Source organism: Thamnophis sirtalis, unplaced genomic scaffold, assembly GCF_051295495.1.
Source record: "Thamnophis sirtalis isolate CommonGarterSnake01/CBP01778 unplaced genomic scaffold, rThaSir2_p1.2 scaffold_1, whole genome shotgun sequence".
NCBI lineage: Eukaryota > Metazoa > Chordata > Lepidosauria > Squamata > Natricidae > Thamnophis > Thamnophis sirtalis.
In genome coordinates this window covers 49,942,928-49,967,027 of record NW_028261381.1, presented here as the reverse complement: position 1 = coordinate 49,967,027, position 24,100 = coordinate 49,942,928, and the positions used below count along the sequence as shown (strand labels likewise).

Below are 24,100 nucleotides of genomic sequence, written 5' to 3'. Positions count from 1 at the left end.
GGAATACCCCTGGTTATATTACAGCGGAAAATTTATGTGCAATGGTTCATAATCACATTGGATTGTCCTCCAAAACTTGCCAAAGCTTGTTTGCATCATAACAATCACAGCTAGTCAAATGTCTTCATTGAAAGTCACAAGAAACTGACAGGCACCAAAGTTGTTCAGAAAAGCAGGATATCCAAGAACTTGTGTGCTACATGTACAATAATTCTATCAGCAGAGGATAAGCAATTTTCATTAATGTTTTCCTTGCACTTACAATTCCTTAATCATCAAAACAATTATCAGATAATATTTAACATACTTCTTCATCATACAGCCCCAACATTCCCTTGTTGTGGGCTTCTGAGTACATGAGGTTCAAACTGCTAAACTTCAGCCATAAACTACCAAATTACAGGTGCCTGATTTACTATTAATCTGTTACTTTGAATAAAATATATATAGCAATAGCACGTAGACTATCTACCGCTTCACAGTGCTTTACAGCCTACCCTAAGCGATTCACAGAGTCAGCATATTGCAACCAACAATCTGGGTCCTCATTTTATCCACCTCGGAAGGATGGAAGGCTGAGCAGATGACCTTCAGATTGGCTTTATATATCAACAGCAGCAGCAACAATAGCAAAATAAACGTTAGTAATCCACTCTCCCTCTCTAAAAGAATCTATCACATAATCTCTCCTTGCACACTGGTACAATGTCATGATATCACTTACACCCTCCTCCTCAAAAAAGAAGAGAAGCTCAAATGGTCAAATGGTTGTCCAGGATTAGGATTAAGGTAAGATTAAGATTAAAGGTAGGATTAGAGGAGGTTATGCGGCTGCAAGGGGAACCTGTGAAAGTTACTTGGTGTAATTGGAAGGTGTCATTTTTTAAATGGAAAGGACCTTTTGGATTGATTACACCTATGGCTTATCTCTGGATGTTTGACAGAATGGAAAGAGGTAATGGGAGAAAAGGCTTTCTGGCAAAATAAAGGGATGGAATTCATTCATGACAGTATCTAAGCTATATATCTGAGTATCTCCAGTATTTTTTATCAGGTTTCCAGGTTCAATACAGAAAAGTTTTCACCTATTTCCATGGTGAAAATGATTACTTTGACATTTGTTGTTCAGCTGTTGGGGAAATAGAGGAACAACCACACAGAGAAATACAAGACTTTGAGATCCATGCAGCAGTGCCAGCCAACTTTTTTTTTGGTGTTACTATAATCAGACTTTTCGGATTGACCATCTCAACCAGTTTGGGAACTCCTCAAAATCCCCAGGATTTTTCAAAAATATTTGGTTTCAATATACCGCCCTGAGTCTCTTGAGAGTGGGTGGCATACAAACTAATTAAATAAATATACCTGGAAGAGACCATTTAAACCACAGTTACAGAAAACAACTTCAAAGCATCTATATAATTTCAGAAAAAAATGAAGAAAAAGCAAAGATACATACTTTCTGTTCCATGCACAGAACCCAGTGAAGTCTTTGGCTTTTTGGTCTTCTTTTCCGTTGACTTTAAAGACTCTAAAATTGGAAACAGGTTGCAGGGGGAGGTTAGAATAATTAAGAATCAAATCACCATTTTGAGTTAAAGAGCAATAACTGAAATAAAAAAAGAACTCTAATTTGTGTTTCATTTGATTCTGATTGGGCTAGAAAGCAAATGGAGCTTGTTGGCTGTTGTGATATTTAAACAAAGAGGACTTGGACAGGATACATGAAGAACAGAATGAAAATAGTTTTCTTTGCTCCCCAGGAAATGTTACGATTAGAACTCTTTAAATCTCTAAATTTTAAACATCCATCTTATTACTGTACTCAAAGCATGCATGCAGGTTATTTGGGTTATGTCCCATGTGGAAGGTTATTTTCTATGAAAACATAGGAATCTGCTGAAGAGGACTTAAAATGAAGGGAGTTAGGAAAAATAAAGTCGATTGAACTAATGCTGAAAGAACTGATCAAGTTTCAGTTTTGGAGTAGAGCCACATAAGCTGATATCAGGGTTTTATGCTAAAGACTTCAGGAAAATCAAGACTATTTGCACGAAGATTACTCACATTATGTATGTTCTATTCAAAAAAAGATGTTTGTATCTCTGTATTATTGTAAAAACGTATTGAACCAGAAGCAATAGTGAAACCAACAGAGCTTGTATATATACTACCCTGTTTTCCCAAAAATAAGACCACCCTGGATAATAAGCCCAATTGAGCTTTTGAGCGCATGCGCTAAAATAAGTCCTCCCTGAAAATATTGCAACACAGCAGCAGCCATGAGGTGACCACGCTTGCCATCTCCTGCACCTCAAAAATAATAAGACCTCCCCCAAAATAAGGCCAAGTGCTTATTTTGGGGGGGTCAAAAGAAAATAAAACCCTGTCTTATTTTGGGGAAAACATGGTATTAGAAGATATATTCAAGCAAAACAAAATTCTTTTGGTATCAACTATGTCTTCTGTCTTTTGAAGTAATCTTGCATCTTTGATTGCTCTAAATAGACACTGGTGTGCCTGCCTGTGGTAAATAAAAATCAATTTCAAGCATTTAAAACAAAACAAAGGAAAGGGAAGCAAAGAACACAATACAATATTCTACTGGATGGAAATGACTAATCTAATATATCGGACTGGTCAAGCAAGTTACTAATAAGGGCACATGCTACAATAATTTTGATGAACATGAACTGATCTAGGTCTGCTAAGTGCTGACTGGAAACACTATTTCTAATACTTGAAATTCCATGGGGAAAAAAGATATAAGGTAATTTTAAAATTTGGTGACTCTTTGGAAAACAATAGCCGCCTTTATTTCCAGTACAATTTTATAAACAAAATTAGTAACAAAATATTGATATTTCTAGTCTAAATTTAAAACAAAAATGATAATTATTCTGGATATGAGCTACTGTTAACCTCTCAAGTTTCTATTTCAAATATTATAGAAGGATTGGATTTGGCAGAATTTAATAGGATAGCAAAAAACTCCTATTATTAGGAGAACATCATTATACTGGCTGCATTTGTATCCTAGGTATCTTGCTTCTTTGTATGGTAAGTGACCGCATAATTACCTTATAATAAAATAATGGAAACTGAAAAGTGAAGTGCTATGGTACTGTTCTAATTTCATTGTGAGTAAAGGTGACTAATATTCAAAATAAATTTGCATTAAACAACAGCAAGAGCTAATTTGTTCTAATGATGCAACATAACCTTATAAAGCCACTGAGGATCTTGCAATGTATCTTGCAAAAGGCAGGTTTTTATCTGATGCCCTTTGCCAAGATTTTAAATTATCCTCAAATGGCTTAAGAGTTACATGTGAACAGAAAGATGAATTGGGGACACTAAAGAAGGAACATTGTGGACAACCAATATATCTGTGACTAGTAACTGGATCCTCGGAACTGACATTCTGTCAATGTCTTTGGAATTTAGCACATAGCTGTTCACTATCCAATAATGAGGAAGATAGGAAGGCCAGAACCTGAAATAAAGCAACTGTGATGAACGGAACAACTGATTTTTAAAAAGTCAGGGATTCATATTTGCCTTGAGTGTCGTCTACACAATTTGTCACAAATTAGTCAGCATTTCTGAGGAATGTTCAGCTAAAGGACCTTGGTGACTACAGTGGTATTGTTCTACACACAGAATGATCTCTGCTGACAGAACTATTTTCCCTCATTTTCCCCTCAAGGCACTTCAGAAACCTATAATCCATAAGGAGAGTCAAAAATTCCTTCAGAGCAGGTTTAGGAAGTCTATAAGAGTTTCAGCTGGAACTGGAAAACTACATGAAATCCCACTATAGGAGGAAAAATCTACAGATAGTCCTCATTTAGTGACTGCTTTGTATAATGACAGTTGGCAGGTATGACCAAGATGAAACAGTAACTTGACCAATCATCAAGCATTTACAACCTTCACAGGTCTGTAAAGCAAAGGAAAGCTGAACTAGGGTTTCAATGCAGTCACAATTTCACTTACCAACTGCTTCACTTAATGACCAAGTTGCTAGTTCCAATTGTGGATGCTAAATGAGGAGCACTTGTACGTGTGTAATGTTTTTCTTCTTCCAATAGTCTAAAACTAAAACATCCAATGATACTGACTGTCAATGAATTCAGAACAGATAAAAGGAAATCTAAAATGCGTAACTAATCTATAGAGTCTAGTGCCATTGGATGTGGTAATGGGTTTAAAAACTAATTAGATAACTAATTAATGAAATGCTTATGAGGGACTATTAATTATTATGATGATTATATAGAACAATCAGATTTTGAAAGAATGAGCTGCTAAGAACAAATTTGGAACAGGATTTCATATTGAAATGTATTTGGTTTTACATTAATTTGTTATATCTTTTACCTTATAAGCAGTGTATGACTTAGCATGATATATGAATCCTGCCAAATTATCCTTTTTGATACAAACAATATTTTAGTGTGATAAATCAAGAGTCTAAATATTAGTTTTGTAATTGACAAAGTAGCCATCACCAAACACATTCAGTCTAATAAACCCCAAAAGAAAGGATGAATGAAAATGAGCTAGATCAGGCCAGGAAACACAAGAACTATTGAAACTCTTATTGTTTTTGGCTATAATAAAAGAATCTTGAAAACTGACATAGATTCTCTCTCTTCCCACTTACACTAAAGGGAATCAAGGCAAGGCAATCTTAAATGTTTTCCTCCCCCACTTCCTTTTGTTTATCTGGGCTAAATTGAGGTTTATATGAATTCCTTCCCCAAGGTCATCTCCAAGCTATTTTATGGAGCACAATAATATAAACTGCTCTAAGTAAACTGGGCAAAAGGCAGGATTTAAGTAAAATAAAATTAATATATTGTCTAAATAAAAAGTCTTAGGGGATAATCTATGCTGCCACAAAAGTTACATGTGCTTTGATTTAAGCTTGAGCTGGTTTTGTCTGCTTGCATTAAGAGTGGTAGATGAAAATCAACTAAGAAACAGGCATGCCCAGAACAACAAATAAGCACAGGCTCTGTTCATTATTTTCTTGGTTGATAAATTTCTATCACAGTTCCAATTCAACAACAAAGCATTAAAATAAGAAACATTTCACTTGTTTGTTCTTCACTTCACTTGTGCTATTAGTTTGCTACTATTAAATCTTATCTTCTGTGCAGTAGCTCATCATTTGGTTAAATCAGAGGTGGGTTGCTAATTTTTTTACTCCTGGTGGGCGGAGTCTCCCGCCGCCGCTACTACCGGTTCAGCCGATCCGGGCCGAACCGGCAGCAACCCACCTCTGGGTTAAATGCTCCAAATATAGCTGTTTCTTTGGTACAGAAACAGTCAATAGTTGTATTCCATAATTGTATTAATAATACTGACATGGTTTTAAAGCAAATTCATATTTATCAAAATTTTGGCAGCATGAAGGGTCTTTAATTGAAGCACAATATGGACACATGATTGTTTGGTTCACTGTCCCATTCAAAAGCCGAATTACTTTGGAAGCCATATGGACCAAGAATAAACTAAAAAGAAACACCCTCCCCTTTTTGCAAAGTTTTAGGAATGGGAATCAGATAGAAAGGAATTGGAATTTTGACATAAACAGAATCAGAATAGTACCACCTAAGGCCTCTTAAGAAAACTTCTGAGTCTTGGGACAATTTACTTACCTTCCACCAAGACGCTGCAAATGCATTCTGATTTTCCTGCAGTATTCTCAGCTACGCATTTGTATTGGCCCTCATCCTCAGGAAAGACCTTGTCAATGGTCATGGAGCACAATGAGCCTAAGGGAAAGCAAGAGACAAGTCATAGAAGTGTAAAGGTCTAAATTAAAATGAACTCTACTCAACAAAGTATTGATAAGACCAAAACCATAATCTAACCATAGCTCCCAACATAAGAGTATGCCAAAAGGTTGGTCTTACTTTTGATTCAGTGGTATCTAAATTGCATAGAAACAGGTCTTCAGAAATTAAAGATGGCACTATGATTAAGACATCAACATCTTTAATGCCTGCCTTTATCTCTCCTCTTCCAGTGCAATTTGAAGTCCAACAACTTTCATTTAAAGCTACACATATTCAATCAGAACACAGAAAGCTATAAGCAATTCAAACAATAACCTTTGCTCTGGCTGGAATGACACCACCCAGAAATTCCAAATAATATGACTGTTGACCATGAAACTATTCCTATAGATTTTGTTTCCTTTTGATTTTGGAAATCAAAATTTACAAATCCTACTGTGTTTTCGCCAGTGTTCATAAACCTAGTAGCCTTCAGATTTGTGGGAGCATCCCTCACCATCAGCTATGTTCTTAGGGTTGCCAGGAATTATAGATTAAGAAAATCTGGAGGACCATATCTTTTGCATCCCTACTCTAGAAAAAAGTCATTTGAACAGTATATTATCATGTCAACACTCTGGTAAAAAATAAATCCACCATCACCACTCAATAAAGTTTAGAAATTAGTAGAGTCAAGTCAATTCTGATTGCTCACTACATTAAAAATACCAATTTCTCTCTCTCTCTCTTCAAAAGTCAGGACAGAGGATGTTCATATTTTAGGATTAAAAATATCTGATGTTCCACGCTTTAATCATGCACAAGTGTTTTCCTTAAAGTACTTCAAGTAAATGTACAAACAAAAAGCAAAGCTAGCTATGTTTACTAAGGACACAACATTTTCCAAAAAGTCTGTGACCTAGGCAATTGCTTCATTCCCTGGGCTGGGAGACCACATGCCTCTCAATGAAACATTTGGTATTTCCTCCACAAAAGCCCTTTGTTGACCTCCAGAGATGAGATTTTTTTCTCATAGTTCTGAAAAAACTCTGTCTGGTGACTCCAGTCCGCAATTCTGAATTTCTTGGCACCTTACAAAATGAAATCCCAGGAGAGGGAACAACAGCATTGCTGCAAAAGCTGATCTACCCCTTCTCTGATCTGTTTATATAGCTGTCGACCAACTAATAGTGTGTTATGAAATTTATATGTCTGAAATGAGCACTGCAATGTTTTGAAGCAGCAACTTCAGTGCATTAGGCACAACATGGTCAAAATGTTTATAGCTGGGATTATAACGGAACATGTTTCCCAATGCTATGGGAAGGATCCAATCTTTCATAGGCTTTATAGCATAGGTTATAGGCTCAGACACTCTTGAGTTTTGAACTTATTTGAAGGTGATGTTTAGTTTAACTGAAATAGTGCAAACTTGGCAAAAGATTTCCAGTTCTTGCCAGCTTGATAGTCAGTTGTCCTCAAAACAAATATGCAAAGCATCAGAACAGGGTAGCTCTTGTGTTTTACTTTCCTATCCTGGTCAGCAAAACATGTTCCCTCTTCCAGCTGTAATAACTCCTGCTATGTACCTCAAGGAATCTAAAAAATAAATTATTGGGATGCTGAAATCTGAAAAACAATTAAAGCTGAGGCATACAATAACCAAAGTTGGGAATTTAAGTTCAACTATCTTTTCACATTATGCATTCCTGTGGAAGTATGCTACCTACTTATGGTAAGTATCTGATGCAGTTTATATACCAGTTTTACAATACCCATTTTGTATTCTGCAAAATCACATTAATGCATTAAGGCCCCCATGATATACTATTCCATGAATTAATAAATAATAATATTTTTCACAAGTATGGTTCCAGATCTGGACCATAAATATGGATAAGTTTTTAAAAGTCAATGTTCCTTCTGCCATTTCTTTCTTGGCTTTTGATGGTGGTGTTGGCAATGGATAAAGCACCAGAGTTCTACTTGTTATAAAAGACTGGGAATGATTATAAAACTAAGGAAAGAAGAGCAGCGAATGAGCAACCTCATTTGCACATTATTGATGCACTGAGAAACAGTTCCCTATTCTCCAAATTAAATTTGATAATCTTAGTAGAAGGTGTAGCTTATACTTCTTCTGTATACTGATTTCTGCTATAACATTGGAATCATGGATATCTCTTTTTTCCACAAGGACTATTCCCAGATTTACTCGCCCACATATTATGGGGAGGAATTCAAAAGAAACTCTTATGCTTTTTTTTTTTTGCTAATTCTAAAATACTTCAGATGAAGGGCAGACACATCTGTTCAGTAAAACTGGAAACATCAAAGAATTTAGAAAATTATGGTCCCAGCTGGTCAGGAACCAGAGCTACCCTAACTCCCACTAAGAAAGCATCTGGCAATGCAAGCAAGATTCTGAGAATTAGCAATTCATCATTACATGTGACATCCAGTGTTTCTAAAATAATTCTGACTTTCCAAATGTGTAAAAAAGATCTTACTATTAGAAGTCATTTGTTCTTTTCCAGTAAGTGCTAGGGTAAAATTGATGCAGAAATGCAGAACAAAATTCTACATGTTATTTTTAAAGCTACTGGTCATTTTTTGTATATGGGTTTAGAGAAAATGGATGTACAGAATATATAAACATATAGAACACAAAGTTTGTACATAAAACAGGTTCTGATAGAGGCTATCAGTGTTGGAAATATAAGTATTGTACTGTCTGGAACATATACTTACTGGAATTATTTTCCCCTCTCAAAAAAGCAAGGCAATGCAGGAATGTTCTCAGATCATTTTTGAATAAGAAACATCTTTCAGATAATCTTTAAATTTTCTAAATGGTATGAATAATTTATTTTTATTTCTTTAAAAGGTTTGTAAGGCTTAAAACAAAACTTTGGGTGGCTCATGACAATAAAAATCCCAAACTATAAAAATCATAATGTCATGTTCCGGCATTCATGTTGAATACAAACAGAGAGTTTGTTTGGTGAAAAACTTTATCCCTATCTAATATTATGTGATAAGTAGCACTAAATGACAATGATACAAAGGTAAGCAAATCCAAGTCAGTTCTAACCAAGTTAACACCATCACTCAACATATAAATTCTCCCAACTAAAAATTTAAATTAACAAGCCCAAACCAAAGGAGCCCAATAGCATTTTTTAACCTTCTCTATTCTGTTTGTCACACCAATCTGAAAACCCTGAGGTTCTTATGTAATCTTGAATACAGGAGTAAATTTAAAAATAGTAATAACTAGGAACAAAAAATGACTAATACCTGCAACTATCCTGTTTCCCTGAAAATAAGTCCACCCCGGATAAAAAGCCCAATCAGGCTTTTGAGCGCATGTGCTAAAATAAGCGCTCCCCGAAAATATTGCAACACAGCAGCCATGAGGTGACCACACTCGCTGCCTCCTGCACCTAAAAAATAATAACACCTCCCCCAAAATAAGGCCAAGAACTTATTTAGGAGGTAAAAAGAATATAAGACCCTGTCTTATTTTTGGGGAAACACAGTACTTTCTACACTTCCAGGTATTTTTTCCCCAAATGCCCTCCAGAAGAGCTGTAGTTTTTCAGTTATTTGACAACTTAATAAAGAGACAGTTTGAATATTGCAGGGAGATTATTCCAGATCAGAGGGGGGACACTTTTGAGAAAGCTCAGCTGTGAGGATGACATTCCTCAAATGGCAGATCTCACTAGACAAGAATATTTGACTTAGAGGAGGAGACGTACCCATGCCTTAAATCATGGAGGGCTGTAAAGAAGACAGTCAGATCCTCTAATTGAACCCAGAAGCTACCTGCCAGCCAATGCACACCAATAATAATATGTTTATACACAGGACTAGTAGCAGTTTCTGAGTGGTCGTCAAGAGCATCTCCATGCAGTACAAATTGCAATAATCTAGAGATGAGCATGAGTAACTATCAGGCAAAACTTCCTGTTACATAAATAGCTACAACTGGCCATGTAATTGTGCAAAAAGCTTTTGGACGAGGCCTCCAACTGTATGAGTCCAAGAGATAGCAAGTCAACTCTGTCTAGGGGAGCCCAACCCTATGCAGATCAAAACTAAGGATATAACCAGAATCTGTTATCTTCAAATCCACAGGGAATCCATCTTGCTTGGGCCAAAGTCTATTCCCCCAACCTGGACCTTAGCAGCTTTCAGGCATCAAGACTTTCACTGTACTTTCTCTAGGATATGAAACAACATTGATGATATTTCATCCAAAGACCTTTCTCAGTGGCTTTGTGTATGTTAAACTGAAGGAGAAGAAGGGCAATGCATTGCAGGACCCATAACAAAGTACCAAAGGGTTTCATCTTCCCCTTCCAGAAACACTAGAAGCTGCTGCAACACAACACTGTTTTTAACCCCTTGCAACTGTCTCTCAGAAGGCTATCATGGTTGATGATAATGAATGTGACTGATAAGAATAGAATAAGGTGATGAAAGAAGTGGGCAGACCACTTTGAACGACTGTAGTCATGGCTACTGTATTGAAAAGTATCCATTTCTTTGAATATTATTCATTAAGAAGAAGTATTTGTAAATTTAACTCATTTTGTGACATCTAAACAGAACTACTTGCTCTTTTTTCTTCCCTTCCCTATTCAGTTATCTTCCTTGGTCTTCAGCTCTATCTAGTTCTGCTCCCCCACTTACAGTTTAGATCTTCTTTTAGTGTGGCTACCATGTTACCGTAAGTTGCTTCCCCGCCCCCTTTTCCCCCCCAAGAGGCAACTGGATTTTTTTTAAAAAGCACCTTTGGGACAACCATGACCTGGATCTGAGAATCTCCATAAACACGTGTTAATTTAACTCATTTTTACCATGCTTTCTACTGCTGGAAGATAGGAGGGGAACTTGATGTCTGTGTATGAGAGAGAGGTTTGTTATGTAAGACAGAAACGCAGAATCACATAACTATACAGGATACTATATTGACAGGTAATTTTAATTAATTTCTATTAACATCATCTATCCATCCCTACTCTTAAGAGTACAAGCACAGTAAGACAATTACTATCTGATGTTTTATCAATCTTGTTTTAAACATCATCTACAGGACTGTCTAATCAAACTGTATGTAAAATTGGACTAATTACAGCCCTGGAAAGCAATACCATTAAAAAAAATGAAAGCTAGTGTGTGATAATATCACAACAAACAGTAGGCCTGAAGCTTAATTTCCATTATTATTTTTCTGTTATGGATTGGCAATTCAAAAAGAGTTTTGTAGAAATTAATTCCATTAAGGTAAGTTAGCTCCAAGTAGCATTACTTTATCCTCTCCCTACTACACCAGACTTTTCAATAGTTGAGGTCAGGATTAAATGCAAAGTTTATTGAGAGTTGCTACAGATTGAAAGAATAGTTATATAACTTGAGTGTATAGGAAATCCTCAACGTATGACTGGTTGTTTTATATTTGGAGTTACGATAGCCTCAGAGCAGGTACTTTACAGCCCATAAATCCCTTCTGTCCATCAGAAAATGTCCCCCCCCCCGCAGTCATGTGATCTCATTTCACGGACTTGGAAACTGGCTTGTGCTCTTTTTTTGCTGATTTTCGGCAGAACAAAACAACAACAAAAAACACCAATTCTGAAAAATGTTTTTGCTTAATGACCATGGTGATTCGCTAAACAATTGCAGCACAAATGTTGAAAAAATGAATCTGATTGTGTGGATGCCTTGACTTGCAACTGCAATGACTTACAATTGGATTTCCAGTCCTAACTAAGTCAAGGACTACCTGTACTTTCTTTCTTTTCCTATACCAAATTTAAGTAGCGGGATGTAATAATGGATTTTGGTTTATTTGCATTACTGTACCAAATTCAAATTCTGACAACCCTGTATAGCAGCGTTTCTCGACCTTAGCAACTTTAAGACCTGAGGACTTCAACTCCCAGAATTTTCCAGCCAGCCATGTTGGCTGGGGAATTCTGCAAGTTGAAGTCCACAAGTCTTAAAGTTTCCAAGATTGAGAAACACTGCTGTATAGGAACTGGGAAGCAGTCCTATCCTGGAGAGCCACTGTTAATCAGTGGAGAGCTGGCTGGATCAATGCTGAGAATCAAAAATTTCCTACCAGAATGTAGTTCTTGAAATTACCATCCAGTCCCTCCCTCACCATTCCATTCCATTTTCCTTATATTTTTAGAGCGTTAGTTTAAGTCCAGGGTTATCTGATTACTGATTTTTATAAGCTGCCTTTTTTGGCTAAATAATTGGGTAAAAATTGTAGAATTATGTCTTTACTCCTCTGCATTTAATCAGGATTCCTTATGCTATTATTGATGTCTTAAAGTTACTAAACTATATTCTTACTTCAGGCATAATATTTGTTTAAATTAAAAAGGTCATCTAAGTAGAAACTAATACTTTTTGTATTCTGATCTGTAACAGAGCAAAAACTAGCAGAGTAGCAGAGCCAAATGAATGACTCTGAGAAAAGAAAAGAATATAGTAAGAACAAGGATATAAATTGATGGATTAATATAGTTATCAAAACGAATTCAGTTATTGCCTTTTATGCATGCCTCCACATATGCATATGGTAAGTAAATAGATAAAACCAGTGGAAGAATTATGACTTCCTAGCATGGTCAAATAAATATGTTACTGTTTTTTTCTATTGCATGAAGTGAATCCCAATTCAACCTAAGCAAATTTATGGTTTTTAAGAATAACATGGCTCAAACAATAGACAATGGTGTTACATAGACTGCATCAAATATACAAAATTATGACAACCCCTGCATACTTAAAAACAAGAGGAATGGCCCTAAATTGAATTATTATTCAATAAATCATTGATCTGGATCACATTTGCTCTCCCTAAACTATAAATTCAAAATATTCAAAAGTTCCCTTTTGTTAAGGGACTTATTAAATTGAGGGATTAATATGGTGACAATAATAATATATAAAGAAAAATAAATCAGGATCTCTTTATTTTAGAAATATGTACTGTCGTAATGGTATCCTATTTTCTTCACTACCGGTTTGGCGCGCATGTCTGGGCATGCGCAGAAACATCTGCTCATGCACCGAAGGTCCATGATGACATCTGGGTGGGTGGGCGGAGCCTCGCGCAGCTGCCATTACCGGTTCACATGAACTGGCGCGAACTGGAAGAATACCACCTCTGATGTACTGATACTTTATTCAAATCAGATTAGCAGAAGAGAAATTCTTCAGAAATTTGAGCAGGAGAAATGTCTTAGTTTATAATGATAGGAAACAATGCTTTAATGAAAAAAATTATTAAATTGCTATTAATAGTAATTGATCAGCTGAAAGTTTAAGAGTGGGGGATTATATCTTTTATTGGGTAGATTCTCTGTTCTTCATAGGAATTAAAATTAATGTTCACTGTAAATTTAATTGATTATTCAAAGTACATATGCAAGAACAAGTAAAGGATACATGTAAAAATCTAGTTATAGAAAATTAATTTAGCCATCATTTTTAGTGTTTATTTATTTTTAAAGACTCAAGCTTTTAGGACTAACAAATCAGGATTTTCAAGCTGTTGTAAACCAGTATAGAAATTCGAGTTAGACAAATCTGTTCACAGTATATTTTTATGTATGTCATAAACAAGGTCTCTGAAATGCAGGGCACAACAACACAAAAGAAATAGCAATCATTAAACATTTAGTTATTTCCATATCAGCTTTTAGGAATGGCAGTATCTCAAATCCCACTGCCATACGTATGTCAGGTGCAATTCACTGACTGTCTACTCTAGGCAATAGATTGGCTTTCAGTCATTGAAGCCTTCAAGCACTGAATGCAGTTGCAAACCAGGAGAAAATTTACTCTACCCTCTTTGACTGGACTCTTCTGAGTTCTGCTGTATATGCGTTTTAATTTTAGAAAGATTGGGAGTTTAAGACGTTGGGATCCATGATTTCTATCACTTTCTCTGCAGCGGTTTTTGTAACATATTCAAAGGTTCCTTGAAAGATAGCCTACAAATATCATAGCCAACAGCTTGGTAATTTGGTGCACACAGTGAATGAAGCAATATAGGTACAGAGTTGCCTAAAAAAAGCCCAAGGCCTAGTCCTCCTTAAATCTTTGGCCTAACATATGATAGAAGGGAAGGCAAATTGGGGGTGCAGTAGTTGTTAAAGGCACCAAGATAGAAAGCAGGAGACTATGAACTCTAGTCCTCTTCCATTGCTAGGAATCAAGATTGACTTGAAGATATGTTTGGAAGCACAAAAATAAGAGAGGCAAAGACTATGTCAGAAACATAATTAGGCTCATTTCTAATATCTACTAGGAAAAATGTTTTTATAGAGCAGCATTCCATCCTATGATACACAACATTGCAGTCTGAAGTAGCAAATCTTAGATTTCACATTTATGTGAAAACTAGGTGAACTGAATACACAGATTTATTAAAATAAATAAAATAAAATATTATTACAGTTAAGAACTCCATTAACATCACAATTCTCCTGTACAACTATTGAACTTTATGGGTAATTCATATTTTTTAGAGAATTGTTATCATCAAACTATGCATAGATGAATGAGAACTAGCTTATTGCTATACGACCCTTTAGATAGAATCTCTGCCTTTTCTTCCTGTTAACTGACAGAAACAGGTACAAGTACAGTAATGAGAAAATTATTTGCTGTAATATTAATAACTTATTTCATCACATCAAACCCCGTATCTAATTCATACCCTGCTCTAATCCATGGCTTATTTAATCATGAAATGTTGAAGTCAACATGGTGGTCTAAGTAGTTTTGAAGATTCATACCCTCTAAAGGCCCCACCTCTCATTTGGCTGTGGCTCCATTTCTCCACCTCCTCCAGGTTTCTGCTATGTGATTGTTCACTGTACTGTTGGTACAGAATGGATGGGCCCATGAGTGGCCCTAACAGGATCAATCAAAGCCAGTGCTACTTATCTGACTACAACTTCTCTGGCAACCAGCTAACTGTGATGGTACTGGGAGGACAGAGACCAATGGAAAAAGGAACCATCCCCACTTGATCTTATTTTCCCCCAAAACTACCCTAATCATTAAGCTGGAACTGTGTCTAATATGGGGAATCTGTGGTTGTTCAATGGTATTAAACTATAATTCCCAGCAGCCAGCATACCTAATGTGGAGGGATGACAAAAGTGTTACGACTCAGCAACAAATGTAGTGCAATAGGTTCCTGGGAAGAAAAAGCTACCTTCAAAAGCTTGTATATGCCTTTTGAGGCAATACAGTCATTTCTCTTTCTCTCTCTCTCTCCCTCTGGATATATACACAGCCTTTACATTACTTTCTTCAAGTTGATCATGTTATGTAAAGGCCAGAGAAAGAGTAAGATATATTTAAGTAAAAAAGTTAAACAGGGAAGACAAGAAAAAGAAATACAACTAGAATTATTTTACATCATAAGCATTCACTTTCTCCTTACAATGTATGTAAAATGTATATGTAAAAGGGGGTCTTAATTCAGCTTCCTTCAGCCTGGGCCTTTCAAATGGTTGGGACTATAACTTCCAAAATTGCCAGCCACCATGCTCTTTAGCAACCCCGGGATTTCCAGGGGTTTCCCATTAGACCAAGTAAAGGTTGGTCTAATATTTGGCAAAGGATGTTCTGACTTCTGCGATTAGAACCTGGTTGGATAACTTTTATATTATAATTTAATCTTTAGGTTTGAAGAAATTAGCATATGCTTATTGTTTAAATACTGGTATTATTGAATTCTAATATCCTTGTAAAGTAATAGAAACTAAATTATCAAATAATATCAGTGTGAATTAATATTTAACCTGAGCAAATTAGGAATTAATTTTCCTATATTTTGTCTCAGATAATTCTGGACTGAAGAACATGTTTAAACAATGTAAATCCCAAAGCTATTGGTTATTGCTCTTTCAATTTCAGCACAAAGGCAAAAATTTTATTTAATATAGTAATTATGCCAGGATTTAGATACTGAAATTGAAAGGATCCAATTGCTCTGACGGAGTTCCTCATCTGAAGTTTATGTTTATATAAAACATAAACCTGAATTTAAAGATATTGTTGTAACAAAAATGTGGCTGATGTTTCTGAAGTTGTAGGAAACATTTTTAAAAGGCTATTCTTTGCTCCCTGCAGAAGAAATACTGGCAAATTTTGATTTTAAGGGACAGAAGTAAACAAAATTAGAGTGAGATATTATAGTTAAACATAATGAAATCAAAGTAGGTTACTGTAAGCAGCAGCAGCATGCAGTGGGGTTGCCTTGCTGTTTACATCAATTTACCTTGATGGGAGAGAACAATAAACTTTGATGATTTGATGACTTTGCCATCCAGAGTCCAGATGATAGTAGCAGGTGGATCTGAGGAAACCTGACATTGCAAGACCAGTTTTTCACCTTCTACTACTTTGGTATCCTGCAGCTTTTCAGTAAAGGATGGTGCTATTCCCTCAGGCTCTTTTTTGTTATCTTTTCCTTTATCTTCACTTATCCGCCCATCTACTTCTGCTGGGCAGTCACCTTTGCAATTATTGTCATTCTTATTCTCTTTCTCCCTTGATTTAACATGCGACATTTCAGAGCTGGAGTTAGTAACTTGGTTTTCATTCTTGGTGCTGGCATTCTGTATTTTATATCTAGAGCTGGTATCCTGGGACTCTGAAACAGTGCTGGTCTCTGGTAGTTTAGAAGTAGCATTGACAGCGTCCAACTTCTTGGATGTCACAGGATTTTTAGAGGTGATGCTGATGTTTGGCACTTTATTGCTGGCACTAGATTTCTGTACTTCAGAGTTGGCAATCACGTTCTGGACTTGAGTCCCAGGGCCACCGTTCTCAGTTGGTACTTTTTTCTTTGCAGCAAGCACAGATCTAAAATCTGGGGTGCTTGGCTTTGAACTCACTGCCTTGTCTGGCAAGGAAGGTTTGGGAGTACCCTTTTTTGCCAATACTCCACGGAAGTCTACCTGTTGTGGAGCATGGACCTTCCTTTCATCTTCTGACAAGGTTTTCGGCTTGACCTGCCGTTGCAGGGTACCACGGAAGTCCATTTGTTTGGCTGGGATTTCCTTCAACTCCTCCTCAGAAAAACTTTTGGTATTAACTTTCTTTGCCAAAATGTCCCGGAAGTCAATCTGCTCAGCCTCCTGTTGCCTTAGCTTCTCCTCTGTGCTCTCTCGGGTTTCTACTCGTCTTTTAAGTACTCCACGGACACTTTCCTGATCTTCCTCCACTTGCTGGCCTTCCCCAGTATTCCTCCTGAAGGAGCCACTGATGTTTCTGAATGTCAGTGCATCCTCTCCACAATCAGCCTCTTGTCGTACTTTCTGCCTCCCACTGTAAGCAGAGAAGGGTTTGAGAGGGAGAGAGGAAGGGGCGGGAAAAGAGAAAGAGGGGGAGCAAAGAGCTGGTTTAACAAATTCAGGAATCACCCCCTCAGAGAAAGGACAAAATATGTTTATAGAAGGGAAGGCTGATTAGAGGAATAGTTTATTGCATCAATGATGACTTCAGGAACCATATAAGGGAACTAAAGTTTTTAAAAAGTGCTCCACATTGTCAGCTGTATGATAAAAACAGCTTGTTGGGTCACATTTGGGGATTAGATTGAACAGCAGCCAGCCGAAGTCTATAAGGAAAGAGAATTAGCCGAGCAAAAAATAAAACCCACCCACAAAAGTCCCTGGGAACGGTACTCACTTTTTTTGCATTCCTTCTTTGGAAAATGAACTTTCTCCCAGCGTCAAAGATACCTGACAGTTGCATTCTCCAACAGGGTTTCTGAAAAAGTACCAGAAACTGAGACTCAGCCAAAAATAAAAGTTGCTTTCTGTTAGATAGTACACAGAAGAGATCAATCCTTCACTATGCCGATTTTTTTTAATGTTCCCCAGCCAAGCATCACAGTAGTAGATAGCTACTTCATCATTGGCTAGAAAGAAACATTATTCCACCCACCCCAAACTTTTCTCCTCAAAATAAAGCCACAGGTAGAAATCAGAAGAGAATATACCCCTACACAAGTAACTTGAAGAAAAGTAGCCGAAGAGGGTGGGTTGGAAGAAAAAGACTCTCTTTACAACATCTACACACTTTCCAATCCTTGTCCCAGTCTTTGTTTATACAAGACCAAGCTTTTAACTTTCCTTGCACCGAGGCATTAAAAGCAGGGTCTCTTTTCCCTGCTCCTTCTTTTCCCTCCCCCATCAAGCAGTATAATCAACCCTCTTGGATTGTTTCAGCCTGTGCATGTTTATATTTAAAAAAAATAATAATAAAAGTGTCACCATATATGGTGCTGAGCCTTTATTCTTCCTTTTGCAGAGGAATGCCAGAGATGCCTGCAGAAAATGACTCCCATTAAAGTCATTAAAATACTTTCCCCTCTTCCCACCCACCCCCAGTGAAATGTTACGCTTCACAGAAGATACATCTTCAAATGGTTCATCTCCCCAAGAGATTAAAAAAAAGAGAGGGGGGAGACATAATTCAAATTGTGTAAACATTGCTACTACATCATAAGCAGCTTGCCATTTTATGAAAAAGAGTTTGCTCTGACAACTGCTGAAGAAGAGGTAGGCATTATATCGATGGCTTTTCAAGATTTTGCTATCCAAATGCTAGATTAAAGTGTTTTTTTAATTGTTTAAGAGAAATGCCTGTTCTTTCAGTACTTCAACAATCTTATCAAAATAAAACACAAGGCTCAAAGTCTGTCAAAGACAACCAGTCATGGTTGTCCCAAAGGTGCTTTTTCAGGAGGCAACTGGACTTTCTTGGGGTTTTTTTTCTTTGAAGATGTTCCGCTTCTCATCCAAGAAGTTTCTGACAGGATAGTGACAGGATAGTGGGGAATAGAAGGATTGATATTCCTTGCAGACAGCTGATCATTTGCATCCTTTTAGAGGGGCTTTGAAGCACTTGGAACACTTTATCTGTGTCCTCAGCGTCACCCGAGTAGTGCTCCTGGTTCCTGTAGTCTGCAATTTTTCCGCTGGAAATTCATTCATACTCCCACACCATCAGTGGTGGTATTCAGCAGGTTCTGACCAGTCCTGGAGAACCAGTAGCAGAAATTTTGAGTAGTTCGGAGAACCTGTAAACACCACCTCTGACTGGCCCTGCCCCCATCTATACTCTGCTTCCCATGTCCCAGCTGATCGGGAGGGAATGGGGATTTTGCAGTATCCTTCCCCTGCCATGCCCACCAAGCCACGACCACAGAACCGGTAGGAAAAATTTTTGAATTCCACCACTATAGCTAAATATGTATAGCTAAACAATTTGGGATGAACATTCTTTGAATGGTGTGGGAGTATGAATGAATTTCCAGAGGAAAAATTGCAGACTACAGGAACCAGGAGCACTACTCCAGTGACCCTGAGGACACAGATACAGTGTTCCAAGTGCTTCAACAACCCTCTAAAAGGATGCAAATGACCAGCTGTCTGCAAGGAATATAAATCTTTCTATTCCCCACTATCCTGTCAGAGCTGAAGAAGCTTCTTGGATAAGAAGCGAAACGTCTTCAAAGAAAAAAAAAAACCCAAGAAAATCCAGTTGCCTCCTGAAGAAGCACCTTTGGGACACAAGGCTAAAAAATATCTTAAAATAACTGAATAAATTATAGTTTGCTTGATCCATACATTTACAGTATAATTTCTAATCTAGGAGTGAGAAATTTACTTCTATGGAGGAGGATATTTCCAATTGAATCAGAGTTTGCATGCTAGAAGATAGGTGGGGCAAGCTTATATAAATATGATTGTGAATAAAAACATTAAAACTAAAAATATAACTGCTTTTAAATTAACCTTAGCTTAATTTGAGAATGAAATCATCAATAGGATAATCAATAGATGAGAGACAGAAAGGAAGAGGAAAAAAAGTATATTTTGTCCATTTAGAGTTTGGGACAAAATTGAATGCTATACAACTACTTCATTGTCCAAGAGAACTTAGCCTTTAACCCTAAAAAAAGAATCCAATCCTAACATTACACTCTTAATAAAAAGACTTTTCATCATTTTTAACCTATAGGTATTAATTGTAATACTGGGAGAAAAGCTGTTGTGAAGCAGGTATTGATTGATACTAGTTACATTAATTACTTTATTCTGAGAGTATTTAGCAGAGCTGACACACACAGCGCTAAGTTTTATTTAAAAAAAGAACCGTTTCATGTTATGAAGTTTTGAAAACATGAGATTCCCAGCAATAACTAATTATCAAGTTTAGTAATCAACAATTATCCCACAATTATCCTGCACACTGAATTAAATTTTGAAGCAGTTGTTTTTAACTTGATTCAAGCTTGTGTTACATATCAGCTGCCGTGAAGAGATCCACATACTATGGTAAGCATAGGGAATTTAATCATGGTTTGAATAAACCACAAATGGCTTTGTACATGCAGCACTGCAAATCACTAATGGTAACTCACAAACAGCAATATCTAGATTCAGAAAAGACATCAAAATCAAGCCAAACAAACCACTTTATATTCTTAACCAATGTAAACCAACGAACTCTGTGTTTGAAAATACAGAAAACGAACAGATTAACCAATCTACTAGGACAATTGTATATTACAAATGAGGTAGTTGTGCTTGCAATGAAAATGTTCAGTGAGCATATTTGCAAAAGAGGGATCCACAAGATATTGATCCATAAAATTCAGCAATTTTGCAATCATACAAATTGGTGGCTAACAGAGTCTATCGAGTACATGGTAAATATTGAGCAAAGTAGTAATATAGGTGTCTAATACGTATATAATCTGCAAATATTTTTTTTTTTAGCCATAAATAACTAGAATCCTTAAGGACTGTAAGCTAGATCCTGCTGGTCCTACCTTCTTCCCAAGAGGGACTATTTTCATTTCTTATGATGTTTAAGCCCATAACTTTGAAAGTATATTCAATTTGAAACATAACCTGATTTCAATCCACACAACACATCTGTACTTTATGTTTAAACAGTGAAAGTCTTTTGCCCACACAATCTGATTTTTATTCAAAATAAACATTAAATATGAAAACAATAACTTTATTTCTTTAAATCTATAATTTATATACCCATACTTCTCACACAAGTAATTCTGGGTGATTTACAGGACTGAAACACAGAAACTCACTACACACAACAACTCCCTGGCACTGAAGGATAAACAATGATCCCATTTATCATAATTAGTAACAACAGCAGAATTCACAATTATTTGAATATTAACTTCAATAAAGAGAACACATAACTGTGAATAGTAAAATTTAAAGATTACACTGAAGGCTGAAAAAACAAGCATCTTATCCTGGAGTAAAGCCTACCAGATATAGTGGAACACTTTTAACAAAGTTCCATTCAGAGGTGCAAAAAATGCGATACACTCCTCCCCCCCACCCCCAAATCTGAACATTTTTCTAATCAAATAAAAAAGGTAGCATATGAAACCTTTTATTTAAAGTATCCCAGGCCAAAATAGCCATGCAGGTCAAATAAAATAAAAATTATTACATAAATAAGCAAATACATCTCAGTGCATTAAGTACCCTGTTTCTCTGAAAATAAGACCTTCCCAGATAATAAGCTCAATTGTGGTTTTGAGCGCATGCGCTAAAATAAGCCCTCCCCCCAAAATAAACCCTTCCCCAAAAACAAGCCCTCCCCAAAATACTGCAACACAGCAGCAGCCATTAAGTGACCACGCTCGCCGCCTCCTGCACCTAAAAAATAATAAGACCTCCCTGCAAAATAAGGCCAAGTGCTTATTTCGGGGTGGGTGGGTGTCAAAGGAAAATAAGACCCTGTCTTATTTTTGGGAAATACGGTAGGATGTAAGGATATTATCAGTAAAAAGATGTGCAATTATATTTTTAAGACCTTGCCAGAGAATACAGTTTTGTAGCTGATTTGTCTTGGTTGAAAGGTTTTTTTTTTAAGTTAGTTAAAACATTTCATATTTTGAATTTGTAATTTGTAATTTTTAAAAATATCTAAATTCAAACTCTACAGATAATTGCAATATAACATTATAAATGATTGATAAGGCTCTTTGTAAGAATATTGTACAAAATTCCTGAGGGGAAGTCTAATTAACACAACACATTGTTATATATTTGGCATATGAGACAACAAACTGTCCTAGGTTGCTTCCCCCCCACTCCCACCCCGTTCATTCACAAGTCCCTGCAGTTTTCTTGGTAAGGTTGTCCAGAAGTGGTTTGTCATTGCCTCCTTCCTATGGCTGAGAGTCCCCCAACAGGCTTTGTGTCTAAGGCGGTGCTAGAATTTATGGTGGTCTGATTTTTTAGCCTGATGCCTTAACCACTACACCATTGGCCCAAAGAGTTTAGATCCCCAAACTCTTCAGCTCATTAACTTTCAGCAATGCAGGAAGATGTGTCAGAACTGCTAAGAGCAGCAGGTCCTTACTTCACATCCATGTCCCTTCAAACATCTGGTCCAACTGAGTGTGTACCATTCTTTCCTCTCTCACAATGTGCACTGATGGGACAGTAGTGAGAATGAGGGGATTTCTTCCACCGCTTTCTTAATCAACTGCATATTTCCTGCAGACCCAAGGTAGACCCAAGATAGTCCACCATGAGAGCCAGGAAGAACATCAGCCTCATTAAGAAGCCAAAAGGCGCAGCAAGAGTACTTCTGCTATAGCTACAGATCCAAATATGGCACATTGTTAAGTCTTTATATACAATATGAAGTACCTTCATCCTCAAAGGGACCCTGCAAGCTCCATAAAATAGGACAAAAGAGTGAGCACAATACATGAGCAGCTAAACTCAGCAAGCCATCATCAACAGAATTTGACTGACTGCTTTTCAAAATGTCTACATTAGTGGCTTATTTAACCTGGTCAACTCATTTTGCAGTTTTTGACTTGGAGTACTTTTGAAAAGCAAAGAGTAATTCGGGCTCTTGTTTTTTTTGTTTTGTTTTTAAGTTTGGTGTTCAGTCTTTATTTGTTCTCTGCCCATTCTGCCCCCTACATTCTCTCATGCCCTTTTTGTTTATGGAGACTTCAAAGTGCACTTAAGAATATAAAAAGACTCTCTGCTGGTTGGCTATTTAGCTTAAATATGTATTAACTCTGTCCAAGCGGTGGCACAAGGTTGATGAAATCCGTAGTATGGCTTATAAAAGCCAGTTTCAAATAGTTGATTTGACATGTTTGTTACAGTTTTGGCTTTTAGTGCCTTAAGTCTGAAAACAAAAGAGGTTTTGCTGAGCAAGGATATATGCAGGAATTATGACTCTTGGCTATTCTTTTGTTCTGAATGCTACTGAGAATATCTATTTCAGATGCAAATGAGAGTAGCCAGGGAGGGTGCTCTCTCTCTCTCTCTCTCTCTGTGTGTGTGTGTGTGTGTGTGTGTGTGTGTATAGAAATCCCTCTTTTGTTTTTCTTTGACTAATGCTTGTTCTATCAGATTTTAAAAAAATGTTTTAATCTACCAGATTAAAAAAAATGTGTTTTTAACCAGTGGGGGGAAAGGAAACCTTTAAATACTGGAGAAAAGGGAGAATGTTCCTAGCTAGCTGCAAGACTTGGTAAGGCACTTCTGTGCTCTCATTCCTTTCTGTTTCAACACCTCCAAGTTCTAGGTACTAAGTGACAGTTAAGGTTACCTTACAGGCCTCCAGCCAGTCAGTGAGGGGATAGCAAACAGACTACCCATGTGTGACTTTTGGCTGGTCCAGATTTTTTGCAGTTCGAATTCTGAATCCCACTGTTCCGATGGTAGAAATACCAAAGCTGTTCTAGCAAAAATGTAGAAAAATCAAAACATTCAAAAAAAAAATCTGAAAAATTACGTCCATCCATAACAAGTTGACCATATTTCTATCATATTTTGTTCAAATATGATATTTTGTGTATCACAATTGTCTCCAATGGACAATGTTTCAAAGCATTTTCTTGAGAGAAGGATTGCTTGGTTGTGGGCCCTTCACTCTAGAATCTTCTAGGCGTGCCTGTTTCCTTCAAGATTTGAGTTGCATCTATGACTGAAAGCATCCATTTGAATGCAAGCCTTTGATTTTCCTGAGTGCTGCCCAATTGACTGCTTTATGAGAAAAGGAAGAATAAATAAACACATAGGATCACATATGAATTGCAGATTGAATGTTAAAAAAAATTATTAAAGGTAAGCAAATTAATAAAGAAACTAAGAATAGGCCAGGAGAGCAACTGTTTGGAGTGAGGAGAATATTGACTGTTTCAACAGTTTAATGTGAAATCTATATGGCAACTA

General features: G+C 36.7%; 1 protein-coding gene across 6 annotated transcripts in view; it reads right to left on the bottom strand.

The window, feature by feature from the left end:
• Window positions 1–24,100, bottom strand: part of MYLK (myosin light chain kinase) — a 174,322-nt gene that overhangs the window by 49,817 nt on the left and 100,405 nt on the right. For 2 of the 6 annotated variants that reach the window (XM_087711787.1, XM_087711791.1), the window contains exons 15-18: window positions 17,529–17,609; window positions 16,114–17,165; window positions 5,670–5,786; window positions 1,460–1,531 (exon numbers count right to left, since the gene is read on the bottom strand). In XM_087711787.1, the coding sequence (XP_087567913.1) occupies window positions 1,460–1,531; window positions 5,670–5,786; window positions 16,114–17,165; window positions 17,529–17,609 (1,322 nt within the window). Of the gene's footprint in view, window positions 1–1,459; window positions 1,532–5,669; window positions 5,787–16,113; window positions 17,166–17,528; window positions 17,610–17,841; window positions 17,999–18,115; window positions 18,135–23,474; window positions 23,864–24,100 lie in introns of those variants that run through there. The other 4 variants (XM_087711793.1, XM_087711795.1, XM_087711792.1 and 1 more) reach the window with 4 other exon arrangements.